The sequence below is a fragment of the Eublepharis macularius genome, chromosome 5, assembly GCF_028583425.1.
Source record: "Eublepharis macularius isolate TG4126 chromosome 5, MPM_Emac_v1.0, whole genome shotgun sequence".
NCBI classification, from domain to species: domain Eukaryota; kingdom Metazoa; phylum Chordata; class Lepidosauria; order Squamata; family Eublepharidae; genus Eublepharis; species Eublepharis macularius.
The window spans coordinates 123526973-123543244 of NC_072794.1; the positions used below are offsets into that span (position 1 = coordinate 123526973).

General features: G+C 42.0%; 1 protein-coding gene across 1 annotated transcript in view; it reads left to right on the forward strand.

The window, feature by feature from the left end:
* Positions 1 to 16272, forward strand: part of TAFA3 (TAFA chemokine like family member 3) — a 134775-nt gene that overhangs the window by 112307 nt on the left and 6196 nt on the right. The window contains exon 4 of the mRNA XM_054981441.1: positions 10167 to 10316. Within this exon, the coding sequence (XP_054837416.1) occupies positions 10167 to 10316 (150 nt within the window). The remainder of the gene's footprint in view (positions 1 to 10166; positions 10317 to 16272) is intronic.

The following is a 16272-nucleotide window of genomic DNA, read 5'->3' on the forward strand; positions in this document are numbered from 1 at the left end:
TTTAGTAAGGAAGATATAAACCACAGGTCACGCAAAGATTCCTGTAGATGTAAATAAGTGCAGATATTGAAGTAGATGAATCTGAAATTAATGTTTAAGATCCTTCAAATAGCAGATTCTGTTCAATAATAAGATATGTCAGTACTAGGGGTGTGCAAAGGCACAGTGGTTCGGCGTTCCCGATTCGGGTATACCCGAATCGAGAAGCCGATTCGGGAATCGCTGTCCCCGAATTGGCAAGCCGATTCGGGAATGGCAATTCGGGGCGATTCGGGGTGATTCGGGAAAGCTTTTTCAATGGGAAAAAGCCGCCTACCCCAGGCTTCTCTGAAGCCTGGGGGAGGCATTTTCCCACTGAATCAAGCCAACATTGGTGGGGGCCTTTCGCTAACTCCCCTCTAACAACCTTCCAAGTTTCAGACCGATTGAACTTTGGGGGGCCATGTTATGGCCCCCCAAACCAGGTCCCCCTATCCTCGCCTATAAAAGGACATAGCTTTAGGTTGCTGCTGCTGATCTCCATTATTTCCTATGGGGAAAAAATGAAGAGGCAGGCTTCCTTTGCCAGGGGTGGCATTTTGCATGCAAAATGCCCCCCAACCCTCAGGGGCCCTTCTCCCACCTTTCCTCAGACCCCCCACCAAGGCTCAGCCTGCTCCCACTTGGGGAGGCATTTCATTGCCTCCCAAATTAGGTGCTCTCAGCCCCCAAAGGCCACCCCTACAGCCCCACACATACCCAATACCCCCCCATCTGCCACACAGACCTAAATTCCCACATTAGCTCCTCACAGACCCAAATCCACCCCCAGTAGCCCTACACCCATAACCCCAGGAACAGGCTGGCCAGCCCTCCCCCTTTGTTCCCTATGCTGGGAACTTCTAAACTCTCTTTCCCAGGGCAATTCTGCACAGCCCAGGGGTGCCACAATGGTGGGCACAATTCTGAGTGCCAGCTTGTCCCTGGGAAAGAGCACCTGAACCACAGACACCCTCCCTCAAATTCCCCCACCACCTACAGAGATGGCTGGCCAGCCAGCCCCATTGTTCCCTATGACGGGAACCAACTGCACAACAAAGAATAAAACACGAACAACACAAAATAAATTTTTTTAAAAAAATATTTTCTCCCTTTCAAAGTACAAGTAGGCAAAGCATTATGACACATTACACCAGTAGTCCCCCACACAGAAAAATTAACACAACTCACTTAACATCAGAGAATCACAAAAACACAATTCCTGTCAAAAACACTTTATTTCTTGAACAGCTTTAGGTTACACAGCAGGGGGGCACACCAAAGGGCATGGCAGCAGTATGTTACACAAAAATAACACAACTCACTTCACATTAAAGAATCACCCCAAAAATTGCTGTCAAAAGTACTTTATTTCTTTAACTGCTTTAGGTTACACAGTAGGAAGGCACAACAGGGCATGAAAGCAGTGTACTACACAAAAATAACACAACTCACTTCACATCAGAGAATCACCCAAACACAATTGCTGTCAAAAACGGTGAAGTGGGTTGTATTATTTTGTGTAGTACACTGCTATCATGCCCTGTTATGCCCTCCTACTGTGTAACCTAAAGCAGTTAAAGAAATAGTGTTTTTGTCAGGAATTGTGTTTTTCTGATTCTCTGATGTTAAGTGAGAGTTGTGTTATTTTTCTGTGTGGGGGACTGCTGGTGTAATGTGTCATAATGCTTTGCCTACTTGTACTTTGAAAGGGAGAAAATAATTTTTTTAGAACTGTATTTTGTGTTGTTTGTGTTTTATTCTTTGTTGTGCAGTTGGTTCCCATCATAGGGAACAATGGGGAGGCTGGCCAGCCATCTCTGTAGGTGGTGGGGCTGTCAGGGGGTGGTTGTCTGTGTGTCAGGTCAGGTGCTCTTTCCCAGGGACAAGTTGTCACTCAGAAGTTTGCCCACCATTGTGGCACCCCTGGGCTGTGCAGAATTGCTCTGGGAAAGAGAGTTTAGAAGTTCCCAGCATAGGGAACAAAGGGGGAGGGCTGGCCAGCCTGTTCCTGGGGTTATGGGTGTAGGGCTACTGGGGGTGGATTTAGGTCTGTGAGGGGCTAATGTGGGGATTTGGGTCTGTGTGTGGCAGCTGGGGGGGAATTGGGTTTGTGTGGGGCTGTAGGGGGTGGCCTTTGAGGGCTGAGAGCACCTACTTTGGGAGGCCATGAAATGCCCCCTCCACAAGTGGGAGCTGGCTGAGCCTTGGTGGGGGTGGGAGGAAAGGTGGGAGAAGGGCCCCTGAGGGTTGGGGGGCATTTTGCATGCAAAATGCCACCCCTGGCAAGACAAGCCTCCCCCAGCTGTAGGTTGTAGAGAAAAGAGCACCTACTTAGGGAGGCCATGAAATGCCCCCCCAAGTGGGAGCAGGCTGAGCCTTGGTGGGTGTGGGAGGAAAGGTGGGAGAAGGGCCCCTGAAGGTTGGGGGGCATTTTGCATGCAAAATGGCACCCCTGGCAAAGGAAGCCTGCCTCTTCATTTTTCCCCATAGGAAATAATGGAGATCAGCAGCAGCAAGCACAAAATAGGAGATTAGCAGCAGCAACCTAAAGCTATGCCCTTTTTTAGGCGAGGATAGGGGGACCTGGTTTGGGGGGCCATAACATGGCCCCCCAAAGTCCAATCGGTCTGAAACTTGGGGGGTTGTTAGAGGGGAGTTAGAGGAAGGCCCCCACCAATTTTGGCTTGATTCGGTGCTTGAAAAGCAAGCAAAATGCTGCCCCGAATCGCCCCGAATCGATTCAGGGCATGCCGATTCGGGATTCCCTAATCGATTTGGGATTCCCTGAATCACCCCGAATCAGGGTGATTCGGGATTTTTTCGGGATTCGGATTCTCGAACTGCACACCCCTAGTCAGTACCATTTCCCTTTGCTGTGTTTCTTTCCTAGCAGGTTATCTTTCAAGTCCTGGTCCTTCTGTAAATAAGCTTTCTTTGTATGGAATTGAGGATTTATTTGATTTTTGATAATGGTGCATGCATAGTAGGGATCCCAGGTCCCCCATCTGTCTAGAATTGTGAAGGAACTGGAAACATGTAATTTCAGAAATTATCCCATGTGTGAAACAGTACTGGAAAGAGATGAAAAAAGTGTGAATAGATGGTGTTATGTGTTATGTGCCGTAAAGTCGCCTCCAACCTATGGCAGCCCTATGAATGAAAGACCTCTAGAATGTCCTATCATTAACAGGCTTGCTTAGATCCTGCAAACTGGAGGACTTGGCTTCTTTTATTGAGTCCAGCCATCTCATTTTAAGTCTTCCTCTTTTCCTACTGCTTTCCACTTTTCCTAGCATTATTGACTTTCCTAGAGAATCTTGTCTTCTCATGATGTGACCAAAGTACGATAGCCTAAGATATGTCATTTTAGCTTCTAGGGAGAATTCAGACTTGATTTGATCTAGTACCCACTTATTTGTTTTTTTGGCCGTCCATGGTATCAGCAAAACTCTCCTCCATCACCACATTTCAGATGAATCAATTTTCTTCCTGTTAGTCTTAGCTTCACTAACACACTCAAACTCCCTCACCATGTTAAGGTGTGTATCCAAGAGGGTGGGAGATACATGCAAATTAAGCTTTAAAGACTTCATAGAGAAAATGATTCAAGGAATAGAGAATGAAGGAAATTAGTAGCTATGTACCAATTTAATTTTGTATAAAGGGAAAAATACTCTGAGACAAGTGGCGTGGATGAGAGAACATTGTAAGATGACAGTTCAAATATACTAAGCCCCTCACAATTTTTGTTGCTTATATCTGTATTAAAATCCTACCTTTTGCATGAGGAGACAAAGACATTGAGTACTTTATTGAGTTCAGTTGGTGACAGCGGTGGAATGAAGTGCTGGCTGCACCAGCTTCTTCCTTTTCACTTACAGATTGAGCAAAAATGCTGGGGTAGACATGCACGATTTGACACATGAATTTATAACAATTTCCAGTTTTTCAAGTGATACTTGTCAGACAGACACTTAATGACAATTAACACCATACCTATCTTACAACACTCCTCTTTTCCTTAGGAGGTGAGAAGTTTCTTTGGATAGGAGAGTGCTAATGGCATTGTTTCCTTCCTTTACAAAAATGCAAGCACAGCATACATGGAGGCAAAGAGGTACTTGTACAAGGCAGCAGATTTGCCACCCCACATCAGACTTCCAGAGGGAGAAAAACTCTATGATCCAAAGTGCAAGGTATTTTCAGCCAACTCAGAGCTTTCTCTCCCCTTATCTTTCTATCCTGTTTTTCTTCCAGACTGAACACACACACAACCTTCCTGCTCCTTTCAGCTGAGGAGTGTGTCACTGTCTCTAAGCACAAATGTGTTGCATCCTGCCTATCAAGCTCTGATGGATCAGTTTCCACTATATCAAGGAACCATTTCTAAAACCATTTATAAAACATCAACGTTCCATTCTAGGCTATTAAGTAATAATTTGTTTAACAACACATTGAAGAAATGTAGGTAAAATACGCTTGTCTGCTTAGTTTCAACAGCAAAGAAAGGCATGTTTAGATGTTGATAATGATATAATTGAACATATAAATGATATAATTTCATTTAATATAATTATAATTTAATATAAAATGACAGAAGTTAAAATAAGTTATATATAAAACATTTAAGCAATTCAGTAAAAACATATAGACATACAAACACACATAACAACCGGGGAAGAGGTCCAATAACAGCCATTGGAAATATGCCAAACAAAACAAAAAAGCCATCACCTGCTGGTGGAAGACAAAGGTAGAGGAAGACAGATGAATTTTCATAGGGAGGGAGTTCAAAAAATTTTGGCATCACAACTAAGGTCCTTCCTTGGGTTGCTACTCGTCCAGCCTCAGATGGCTGTGGACCCGAGGTAGGGCTTCCAAAGATAAATGGGCTAGATAACTAGGGTCCTTGTGAGAGAAAGCGATCCTTCAGGTACCCTGGCCTCAAGCCGTATAACAATAACGTTTGATTTATATACCGCTCTTCTGGACAACTTAATGCACACTCAGAGCCTTTTACGATCATCCTGTGAAGTAGGTAGGGCTGAGGGAGCCCCAAGAAGCTTTGACTGATCCAAAGTCACCCAGCTGGCTTCAAGCAGAGGACTGGGGAATCAAACACAGTTCTCCAGATTAGAGTCCTGCTGCTCTTAAACCACTACACCAAACTGGCTCTGTAAAGTTCAGTACCAGTACTTTGAATTAGGTCTCGAAACAGATTGGTAATCAGTGTAGATGGAACAAGACTGGAGTTATATGGTCCCTACAATCCACTCTAGTCAGCATTCTGCCAGCAGCATGTCAACTGTGGCCATTTCCACATGCTGTTAAAGAGATGGGCTACTTATTGAACGCTGGTGTTTTTTTTCACAGATTCCAGATGCCTCCGATTTCAAAGCAGGGCGTTTTTTTTCACAGATTCCAGATGCCTCCAATTTCAAAGCGGAAGCAGGCAGTTTGTCTTTCGTCTGATCAGCGTCTTTTCTGAGACCAGGATTTCCCACTCTTTCCTGTGCTGGGTCAAGGACGCTGATCAGACAAAAGACAAACTGCCTGCTTCCGCTTTGAATTCGGAGGCATCTGGAATCTGTAAAAAACCCCGCCAGCATTGAGTAAGTAGCCCGTTGCTTTAACAACATGTGGAAACAGCCTGTAGCTTCTAGACAGTCTTCAAGAGCGAATTACAGTTATCGAATGAAATGTTACCAAGGCATGTACCATAATGGCAAGATCTTTCCCACCCAGGAAGGGCTGCAGAGGCACCCCAGGACAACGCTTTCACCTGTTTATACAACTGAAAGCCTGGGTTAACAGCAGCCCCAAACTACCAACCTTCTCCTTAGGGAGAGTGCAATCCCATCCAGCATAGGATTCTTGGGTCAAGCCTCCCCCCAGCAGTAGCACCTCTGTTTTGTTAGGATTAAGAAACCATCTTTTAAAATATTTTTTTTTAATCAGGAGCTTAACGCTGAAGTTGGTTTGCTTATCTGTACAGCTGAAAGCTGTGTCTTTACAGCTGAAAGTTCTCAGATATTGGCCATTTCCTCAGTTCCTTAAAATAGCGGCATGCTCCCAGAATGCTGGTGGCTTCTTCCAACGACATGCACTGAAAAAATGCCCCACAGCCATTAAAAAAGCCCACATTGCACGAAGAGGCTGCCAGCATTCCAGGAGCGTGCCGCTATTTTAAAGAGGTGAAGAAACGGCCTAGGAAGTCTTGAATCACTCACTGGGGCTCAGCAGGGCTTTTTTCCTGGGAAAAGAGGTGGTGGAACTCACTGGTACCAGATGCACATGCTTAAAGCATGTGCACACTCCTGGGACCATGCAATGACGTCACTTCCCGGAAGTGACATCGCTTCCCAGAAGTGATGTCATCACACGATCCCAGGAGTCTCTAAAGTCTCTAAAATATTTAATAACATAATTGATACTTAACAGCAATGCTAATGAAATTATATCAGATTCAAAATGTTAATAGTTCAGAGTTCTCCACTTTGGACATACAGAAGAGAGCATGGAACAATAAAAGAATCTCAATCTCCTTGTTATGCAAGGGTATAGGCATTACCCATTCCAGCAATCAAATGTTGCTCAAAGGGATGTGGAAGTAGAGGATTGGTAACTTTTATTACAGTTGACTTAAAAGTTGAGGTGCTAGAGAATAGTTGTTCCAATAATTTTCAGATACTACTACTTAAAGGTTCTCATTTTGATACCATTCTGTGTGCTAACGTGTACACTCCCCCCGAGGTTTAGACTTGTAGGCCAGCAGGGGCAGGGGCGGCGCTAGGGTTTGCCCCGCTCGTGGCTGGCCGGCCAAGTGCCCCCCCGTGCGCACGAGCACACGCACACCTGCCTGCGTGATGACGTCATCACGGGAGCGCACGTGCCGCTGCCGGCCCAATCGCTGTGGCAGGTGGCCTCTGAGCTCTCCCGCTCGGTTGCCTCCGCCGCAGCAGATGGCTGCCTGTGGTGGCTGCGCCCAGCCGGGGGCTTGTGCTGGCGGCGGCGCGGGGTGGGAGGTATAGGAGGCTTCTGCTTTGGGGGGCGCTCTCTCGCCCCCACGCCTCTTCCAGCGCTTTCTCCGGCACCCCGCGCCTGCGGCCACGGCCTACCTGGCCTCAATAGGCGCGCCGCCCCTGAGCGGGGGGAGCCTATGGGATGCCCTTATCTCAACATTTGATTAGTTGATCTTCCGTCATTCTATCTCCCACGTTATTTTATGTAGGGACTTTAACACATGAATAGGATCAAGGGAAATCCCCTCCCTTACAGCCCGAGCACATTTGGCTGTTATAAAATATTGGATAAAGAATAAAAATCCTAGACAGGTTTCACTTAGTCAACAATCCTTCAATTTTTGATGGCTTATAACTCGCAGTGCTCTGTTTACCTTAATGAGATATTCTTAAGGTACTCTATTGCTGATGATCTTATAGGGTCTCTGGCCACTTACCACCAACATAGAGATTGGATTTTTAACTCCAATGCATTGATCGATCGCTCTCAAATTCTAAATTCAAAAGCAGCTCTGTGGTTCAAATATATTAAATTTGACCACATCCGCTCTCCTTATCTTGTTAACATCTCTAATCATAATCTTAGCGCGTCCGTTACCCTATTGCGATTTGAATCCATGCTCTCGGCAACATTGTCTGGACTTTATTCTTGAACTCTTATAGCCCAAAGGGGCTGTATCTGTTGATCTTATAACTAGAGGATTTATCTCATTTTATCCTTTTTTGCCCTTTATATTCTGACCCCAGATCAAAGTTTTCTGGCCCGATTTTTATCTGGTTTAAGCTTATATACAGACGTGGAGAAAATCTCATTTTTGCTTTCTGATGTTGACACATACATTTCGTATAGAGTTTCACTTTTTGCTTTTGCTGCTATGAAGATAAGGTCTAATGCAGCAAAGAAAGAGGGTGTTACCTGAACTTGCCGTTAACTTATTGATTTATGCTTTTAATCAATGTCTGTTTTAATGGAATTTTCCCCATGTTCTGGTAAATCTGTATTGTATATAGTTGTATTTTACCTATTTTTTATCTTATCTAATGAGATTTTTATAATTTTGTGATGACCTATGGCTATACATAATAAATTCTGAACTGAACTGAATTTGTCAGAAAGAAACTTCTGTTTTCTCAGGCATCTGCATGTGATTGTCACAGCAAATTGGAGTTTAAATGACGGATTCTGAAACCAGAAAACCTGCAGTTGTGTTCTACAAGTGAGGGGAGGAGGGGAAGGAGCATGTGAGCATGCCTCCATGGCTACAAACTGAATATAGCCCTAGCCAGTTATAGAAATTTCTGAAGATTGCTTATCACAGGTGCGGAATCCAGATGACCAGTCAAAGAATATAACTTACTGTTAAGCAGCCTCTCTTTTTTAAATTGAAGTAAATGAAATGTGTTGAATCTGGGTATTTGTAGGTCTGCAAGACATCAGGTACAATATTGTGAGGTAAAAAGCTATTTAAATCGGAACAGATGGCCAGTGAATAATGTTAGTGTTGGGAGATGCAAATGTAATTGCCTAAATAGAAGCTGCCATAGGTCTAATGAAATTTTTGAGTTAACTCAGATGGGAATCCGTTTTTTTCCTCAAGGACCGACCTCAGGACTGCTTTGTTTAGTATTTTTGTTGGCAACTTTAGTGATAGAAGTAAAAATGTGTTAATCAATGACACTAAACTGTGAAGAACTTTAAATTCAGTTGTGAATTGGGGAAGTATTCATAATAAATTGGATGATTCGTGAACTGCAGAAACAGAAAAGGAGAAGAATGTAATTGTGCAAACTGCAGTGTTTTAAGCTAGGGTCACTTTTGGTACCTGCTGGAAATTTTTGAACTGGAAATGCTAGAGGGTCATTGGTTAAATCGTGTGACATCTATGAGCCACCAGTGTTATGTATTTGTAAGGAAGGTGGGTGTACTGTGAGATATATTAGCCAAATTTCTGGCAGTTAGGGAGAGGAACATATGTCTGTGCAAAACCTCATTTGGAATATTGAATCCTGTTTGGGGTATCTGTATCCCAAAAGTTGGGACAATTGCATGAGAAAGCACATGGGATGGTAAAAGAGAAGACATTTGTCAGATTAGCTGAGCTAGATCTGGGGCACTAGCATGATAACTCTGACTTCAGCATGATTCCTTTTTCCTCCAGTTCTTTAGGGTACAGTGTTTCTGATTGTCTGGCTATAGTACAGTTATAAATGGAGCCATTAATGAATACGTCCACAGGATGGTTCAACTCATCTGAATGGGATGTATGTCATGTTTTCTTTCTGTGATTTTTACCACATGATATCCAGGCTGCTGATGTACTTGTGGAAATTATGGGAAGAGGATCAGACTGCGGAGCTTCTGATCACTACTCATGTTTAGAGAAGCCATTTTTGGCAATTGGTGGTTTTTATCAATTCTGCATTGGTCAAAAGCACCATCTTGTTTACACACATTCTAACTTAGACTGTTGAAAATATTTTACCTTTTTAAAAAAATTGGAAGCACAAGTAGTCCTTTCAGAGTCAAATGAGCACCAGATGTCCAGAGGGAATCTATGAATGGTGTGATGGATTTCTGTATAGAGATGGGCACGAACCAAATTACGAACCAAAGTTCATGACAAACCAGGCCGGTTCGTGGTTCGCGAACTGGTGGTTCGTCAGAGCCCATTTCTGATGAACTGCTATGAACTTTAGGCTGGTTTGTTTGGTTCATTTTTTGGTTTGTCACTGCAGACAGCCTGGCACCGATCCATCAGTTTCCTAGGCAACAGAGGATGGACTTCCTGCAGACCTTCCTCTGATCCGGAAGTGGCCTTCTGCTGGCCCAGAAGTGACGATTTGCTGACCTGGATGTGACGTTTTCATGAACCAAATGAACCGATTCGTGAACTGGGGTAGGTTCATGAAAGTTCATGGTTCATGAAATGCAACGAACCATGAACCGCACAGTTCGTTTTTTCTGGTTCGTGCCCATTTCTATTTCTGTATCCTACATCCAGATCTTTCTTTGGAAGCTATTTTTACCATGCTATATCTCAGAGCTGGTATTGTAACATAAGCCCACTATGCCAGGTAACTGTCATGTCCCTGTGTAATTTACCATGTTTTTCTTCCCTGTAGTGCACATAGAGCCTGGCACATGTGAAGTCATTGCTGCCCACAGATGTTGCAATAAGAACAAGATTGAGGAGCGCTCACAAACCGTGAAATGTTCCTGCTTTCCAGGTCAGGTGGCTGGGACAACACGTGCTGCTCCTTCATGTGTGGATGGTGAGTGTGCAGACTGCCATAAAATGAACACTGGGGTACGGGGATGGATGAACTCATTGCTCTGCAGCCTTAACTCTGTGTATGACTGCTGGGAGACTGACATCAGATCTTCCTATGTTAGTTACATTAGTTGAGTTAAAGGACTGAGCTGAACATTCTTCTATGAAATTTTTTGGTTAAAAAAGGAGTCTTTTGAAAGAACACCGAAAGTTTAACATATTCATGACTGTTCAGTGCTATTCATAGCCCTAAGCAGCTGTAGCTTTGGTGCCATATTTGTTTAAAAAATAGATTTCTCTAGCCTCATTCTTAACTAGCATCCTTTGTCCCTGAGTGATGTCATCACATAATCCGAATGCTATCATTGTGCAGAGGCAAAGCTTCTCACTGCTTGTGAGCAAAACTTTGAGACAATCGAGAGAGCCTCACCTTGACCCAAAATGAGCATGTTGAAGTTCCAATATTGTTCAAGATATTTTTTCAAAGTTCTTAGCAACTCTGTTTGCCATACCCAGAGACACACAAGACGGTATTTATGGTCAAGCCCTGGGCAGACCACTCTGAGGCATCTACCCAGGATGAACTCAGCACTTTGCTAGTCAGTCAGCTGGTAGGACTGACCTCAGGGTTTTTTCCTGTTTTTTTTTCTCAAGAACCTTTAGGCACCACATTGGGGAATCATTGCTTTTAGGGAAATAAAGATTCCATTGTAAGGGTTAGAGACTCAATATGGTCACTACATACAGACCCTTAGATAATCAAATCCCCTACATGATTCTATAAAACGTTAAAGGTATTATCTCCTTGCTTGGTTATTGTGATGCAGTAGAGCCCTGTTTCAAAGGGTTAATTTGAAAACTAATGCTCAACTCTGTTGTTGAGATGCACCTGGTAGGAAACGCTCTTGTTCCTTGTCATCTCCTCGAGGTTGTACATCTAGGAGAACACCACTAATTGATTTCAGAGTTGAGGGGGGGGGGGAAGGAGCAGTGACATGGGACTTCGGGAAAATTCCCAGAAGCAAAAGTTTCCAGAAAGGGTTTTTCTGGGAACTTTGCCAGGTTTAGGGAAAGGCTCCTCAAGGTTCCATACATTGACAACCTTGCCTCTCTGAAAGTTTAGGCTTGGCAAGGGGGGCAGAGTCATCACAATTATCAAATACCTAAACCCAGAAAATCCTTGCCATTTTGGGATTGAGTCCAAACTCCATACTTAAATGAGCAGCATAGCTCCTGGTGATGTCATGGTAGATTGCCCTTATTTTTTCCTGCATCCTCATTGGTTATGGCTCATTTGTCTCTTCTGGCTTAAAAATCTGAGTCTACTAGCTCCACCATAACCTTATTACTACTGGGAAGGGAAACAGTAGTGGGATAATAAGCACACAGTGGTGGCCTGGGTTTCATCCTATCCATTAGGTATCTAGCTATCTATTAGGTAGCTAGTACAGTAGCATATGGGCAGCATTCTTATGGTGCTTACTGTAGTTCTGAGCTTAAAAGAAAACTATATAGTAGACCCATAACCTGTAACTTCAGGTGCAGCCCTTCCATTCTGCCTGGTGATGCAGTTGATAAGAAATATAGGATCAAGAACCACAGCATGTACAATATGGAGGGGATGGACTATGGAAGGAATCTGCTGATGAAATTTCAAATTTTGTACTGTCGTGGAGTTTTATGTATTTAATTGCTTAAAGCAACCAAGGTAATCAGCTCCCTGCTTATTCGGGAAGAATTCCATAAATTTTAATAAGACTATTTTGAAATAAATGGTTTGTGGATTGAAGCTTTAATTACTGGACATGTCTGATTTTGAACTCAGAAGCAAATTAGTGCCCTTGCCTGTATGTTTGTTAAATTACCCCTGGAAGAGGCTAACTTACAGGCCTCTCTCTCCTTTGTTGTAGGCTTGGCATATAGTGGTCTAGGCTGCCTGGTCCAGAAGTTCTGACATTTTTTTTAATATAGAGAAACCTGTTACTGCAATATAGGTGCTGAACACATGAATAAAAATATGCCATCTAATCACCTGTGCAAAGATCTAAAAAAAACCCCTCACAGCCCATCTATTTTTTATTGTGCACTGTTGTTCTGGATTTATCTGAAGTGGCTGGAAGCCTCTGCTGGTGCATTATTGATTGGCTTGGCAGCATGACTAGTGCAAATGGCTTTGTGCATGATGCCAAGAAACTACTTAAAAAACAAAGGATACAATTCCCATGAAAGACTGAATCCCAAGTTGCTTCATAAAGGTGTTTCCTTCTGCATGAGCAGAACAGTTTCCCTGAAATTACTCACTGAAATTATCAGGTAGGCATGAGTTAAAAAAATCTAGGCACACAGTTCTGAAAGGTACTTTACTTTTCTAAACAAGTAAAATACAGTGTGTTGTGTTGGGTGGGGACTGACTAATGCCTTCCTGTTACCCATAAGACACATCACTCCATGGGTTTGAGATATTGTGATTTTATGGAATGCTCAGAAGCACCCTAAATGTTCTGGTGAAAGGTGTCAGTAGTAAAGCTATTCAGCTTCCATGAAGGAAGTGAAATACCCTTTTCGGAGGTGAAAGAAAAACGTCATGCCGGGCATATGACAGGTATGTGTTATTGTGAAAAAAACTGGCTTTTCCCGATGTAACACTTCCAGAAATATAGGTCCTAAGACCAACGGGAAAACAATTATTTATCAATCATATATTACATATACATAATCATTCTTTTAATATAGCATATTACAATATTGCAGCCAATTTTTATCCTCGTTTTACAAGTTTCAGCATATAATTTATATTACATATATCATTCAAGAATCCTCCCCAGGAGGATCAAGGGGTGCAGCGGCAAATTAATGACTTGTACTATATCAAAGTCCTTTCAGGAGCTGGTTAGACAAGTTCATGGTTTGTTCCAAGATGAAAAGTGGAACCTTCAATGGTGCCCGACCTCCGAGAGTACGTATTCTGGAACACGTATCCAGAATACGTAATGGGGTGAAGGAAGCCCCTTTAACACAACATTTTTAAGATGAGAAACATAAGGCAGAGGAGATAAAAGTAGCAGGACTCTTTACTACCACCAAAGAATCTGACTCGCAACTAACTCTATTGAGAAAGGAGGCGAGGTGGATTCATATGCTAAAAACCTTATCACCACGGGGACTTAATAATGAATTACCACTGAAAAGCTTTCTGGTTTGAGTGTAGTGCCTTTGTAGAATGGAATCCACATTGCTTTTAGTAACCCGTATAGGCATTATGTCATTACAGGTTGTAAGTTATTTCAGGATATACTGAGAAATTGAGGTTGTAACTTGCAGGTGTCACCGATTTGTGATGAGATCATGGATGTTATTGGTACCTCCCTGTATTGTAAATCTTTTTTTGATCAGTGCTAGTATAAAAATGTGAACGCTAGGAACTGCATCACGTAGGAGTTTTCCATGTCATTGGGTGAACTGACGGTGTGCCTGTTAAATGACTTTGGATGGGTGAGCACATGTAGATGTTTTAGCAAGACTATTGGTAATGTGTAATATATAAAATAATCAATCAATGTACTATTAGAGAATATATAAATGAGCCAAAATGAATTTATGTAATATTTATTCATTTTTATGTAGTTGTAAATGGTTGCTCCTGAGGAAGTCCGTGGGGACGAAGAACTAGTTGGAAATTGCCGGCCTTAGTTCCGGGCACCATTGAAGGTTCCACTTTTCATCTTGGAACAAACCATGAACTTGTCTAACCAGCTCCTGAAAGGACTTTGATATAGTACAAGTCATTAATTTGCCGCTGCACCCCTTGATCCTCCTGGGGAGGATTCTTGAATGATATATGTAATATAAATTATATGCTGAAACTTGTAAAACGAGGATAAAAATTGGCTGCAATATTGTAATATGCTATATTAAAAGAATGATTATGTATATGTAATATATGATTGGTAAATAATTGTTTTCCCGTTGGTCTTAGGACCTATATTTCTGGAGGTATGTGTTATTGGCATTAAGAGGAGAGGGATAGATTTTTATTTTGTTATTTATTGTTCGTCTGTCTCACTGAGACTCAAGGTGGATTACACAGTGTGAGTCAGTAGTCAATTTCAAAGACATTTCAGTAACAGTGAAATAGGGTGTACAAATGCAAATCTACAAAAATTTAAAATCAGCAGAAATCCAATACAGAATTGAAGAAATGCTAAAACAAAGCATATGCAATTCTAAGACTAATGTATTAAACAACATGGAAACTACCCAGTAGGTTCATACTTACAACAACACAAAATACATAGTAGTAAAGTCAATATTCCCTATCCCTTTACTGATGCATCTTTCTGAGACCACTTTTTTACAGTACAGACTTCCTATCTGAATAGAAAGCCCTCCTGAATAATTTGGTTTTGTATAGTTTGTGGAAAGCCAGGAGAGGTGGAGCTTTCCTGACCTCTTCAGGTAAGTTGTATGCATGAGTGCACTGAAGGGCACTGAAGGGTTGCTTCAAAGATGGCATTTTCTCTTTCATGGTAGTTTCCAGACAGATGTGCAAAATAAACATGTGACCGAAGTTGAGGTTGAGCTTAAATGAATGAATTCAGTACTTGTAGCTCTTGCCTCCTACCCTGCCAGTGGGCAGAGTGCAGGCTTTTTTTTATCATGATTGGTCTTTCATCTATGGTTTCTATGGCCAGAAAGAACAGACTTCTGAGACCACAAAGCCATGTGAAAAGCAGACAGAGTGCCATTAGACACCAAATTCTTAGCCAAAATAGCTTCTTGAAAGGATAGCAGTAGTTGTTTGCACTTGGTCTGTAGTCTTGTCTGTTGTGTACCTTGTCTAGTCTGTTGTGTGCCAGGAAAGCCCTCATGCTGTGACACACATCCTCCTACCAGTTCTGTCATGGGTTGTGCACTTCCTGTTAACCTTGCTGAAACCTTGCTGGATCCTGCCAATCCCATACTGGAAGTAATCAAGCTTTTTATAGGGTCAGCAATGGCCAATTGCATACCCCTAGCATAAAATCAGCAAACATAAGATTGATACTCTACTTCTTCTGTCCAGAGCAAGTTCTGCCACTCTTCAGATCACAGTGTTGTCTAAACTGTCAAATGATAGCGATTGAACTTCAGTGTCTATCATAAGTCGTGAACTGGTAATGTTTAAGAATATGATCACTGTATTTCTTCAGCTTTGTACGCTGGGGTCTTAGGTTTTTAAAGGCTTCTGGTTGGTAATGTGAATTTTCAAGGAAAAAATATGCATTGGAAATACATGCATTGGAAATTTTCCTATGTCATAAACTGAATGTGGTCTGCTTTCACATATTTATTTTGACTTAAATTTAGTGAACAAAATTTTAAAAGTATTCCATATTATTTGTGCCACAAAAGCAACAGATACTTGAACTGAAACATTTGATTAGGAAAAATTATATCAGGGGCATTTTAAATGTTATATCAAAACCAATTCAGAGTTTTATGTGCAAATACTTTTATTGGAGTGATTCTTGTAAAAAATTAATAGGACCTGCACTTCCTTTACATTGTTTAATTTTAAGCAGGAAAATAAAGGTGCTAAAAATTGTCAGCACTCTGACAGTGCAATTCTATGCGTAGGTTGTCCAGTCTAATTTTAGTGGATTTAGACTGTAGTAACTTTTCTAAGGGTTGACTGTGCATAATATAGCACAGATATGATTGTCCAGTCATTTCACTATGTGAGAGGAGACATGCAAATAAGAATTTTAGCTTCTAGATTTGGCCTGTACAGCTAATCTGGTGAATTGATAACCTGATTTTTATTTGAATTATTATATGATTAGTGGTTGTACTGCACCCTGGTCATTTAAAAATCAGTGAAACTGTCTGACCCAATTCCTAGGAGTAATCTCCTGAAAAACATGAATTACAGCTGTAATAATGCTATGCTTACTTGATATTGTATCAGCAATAGCATC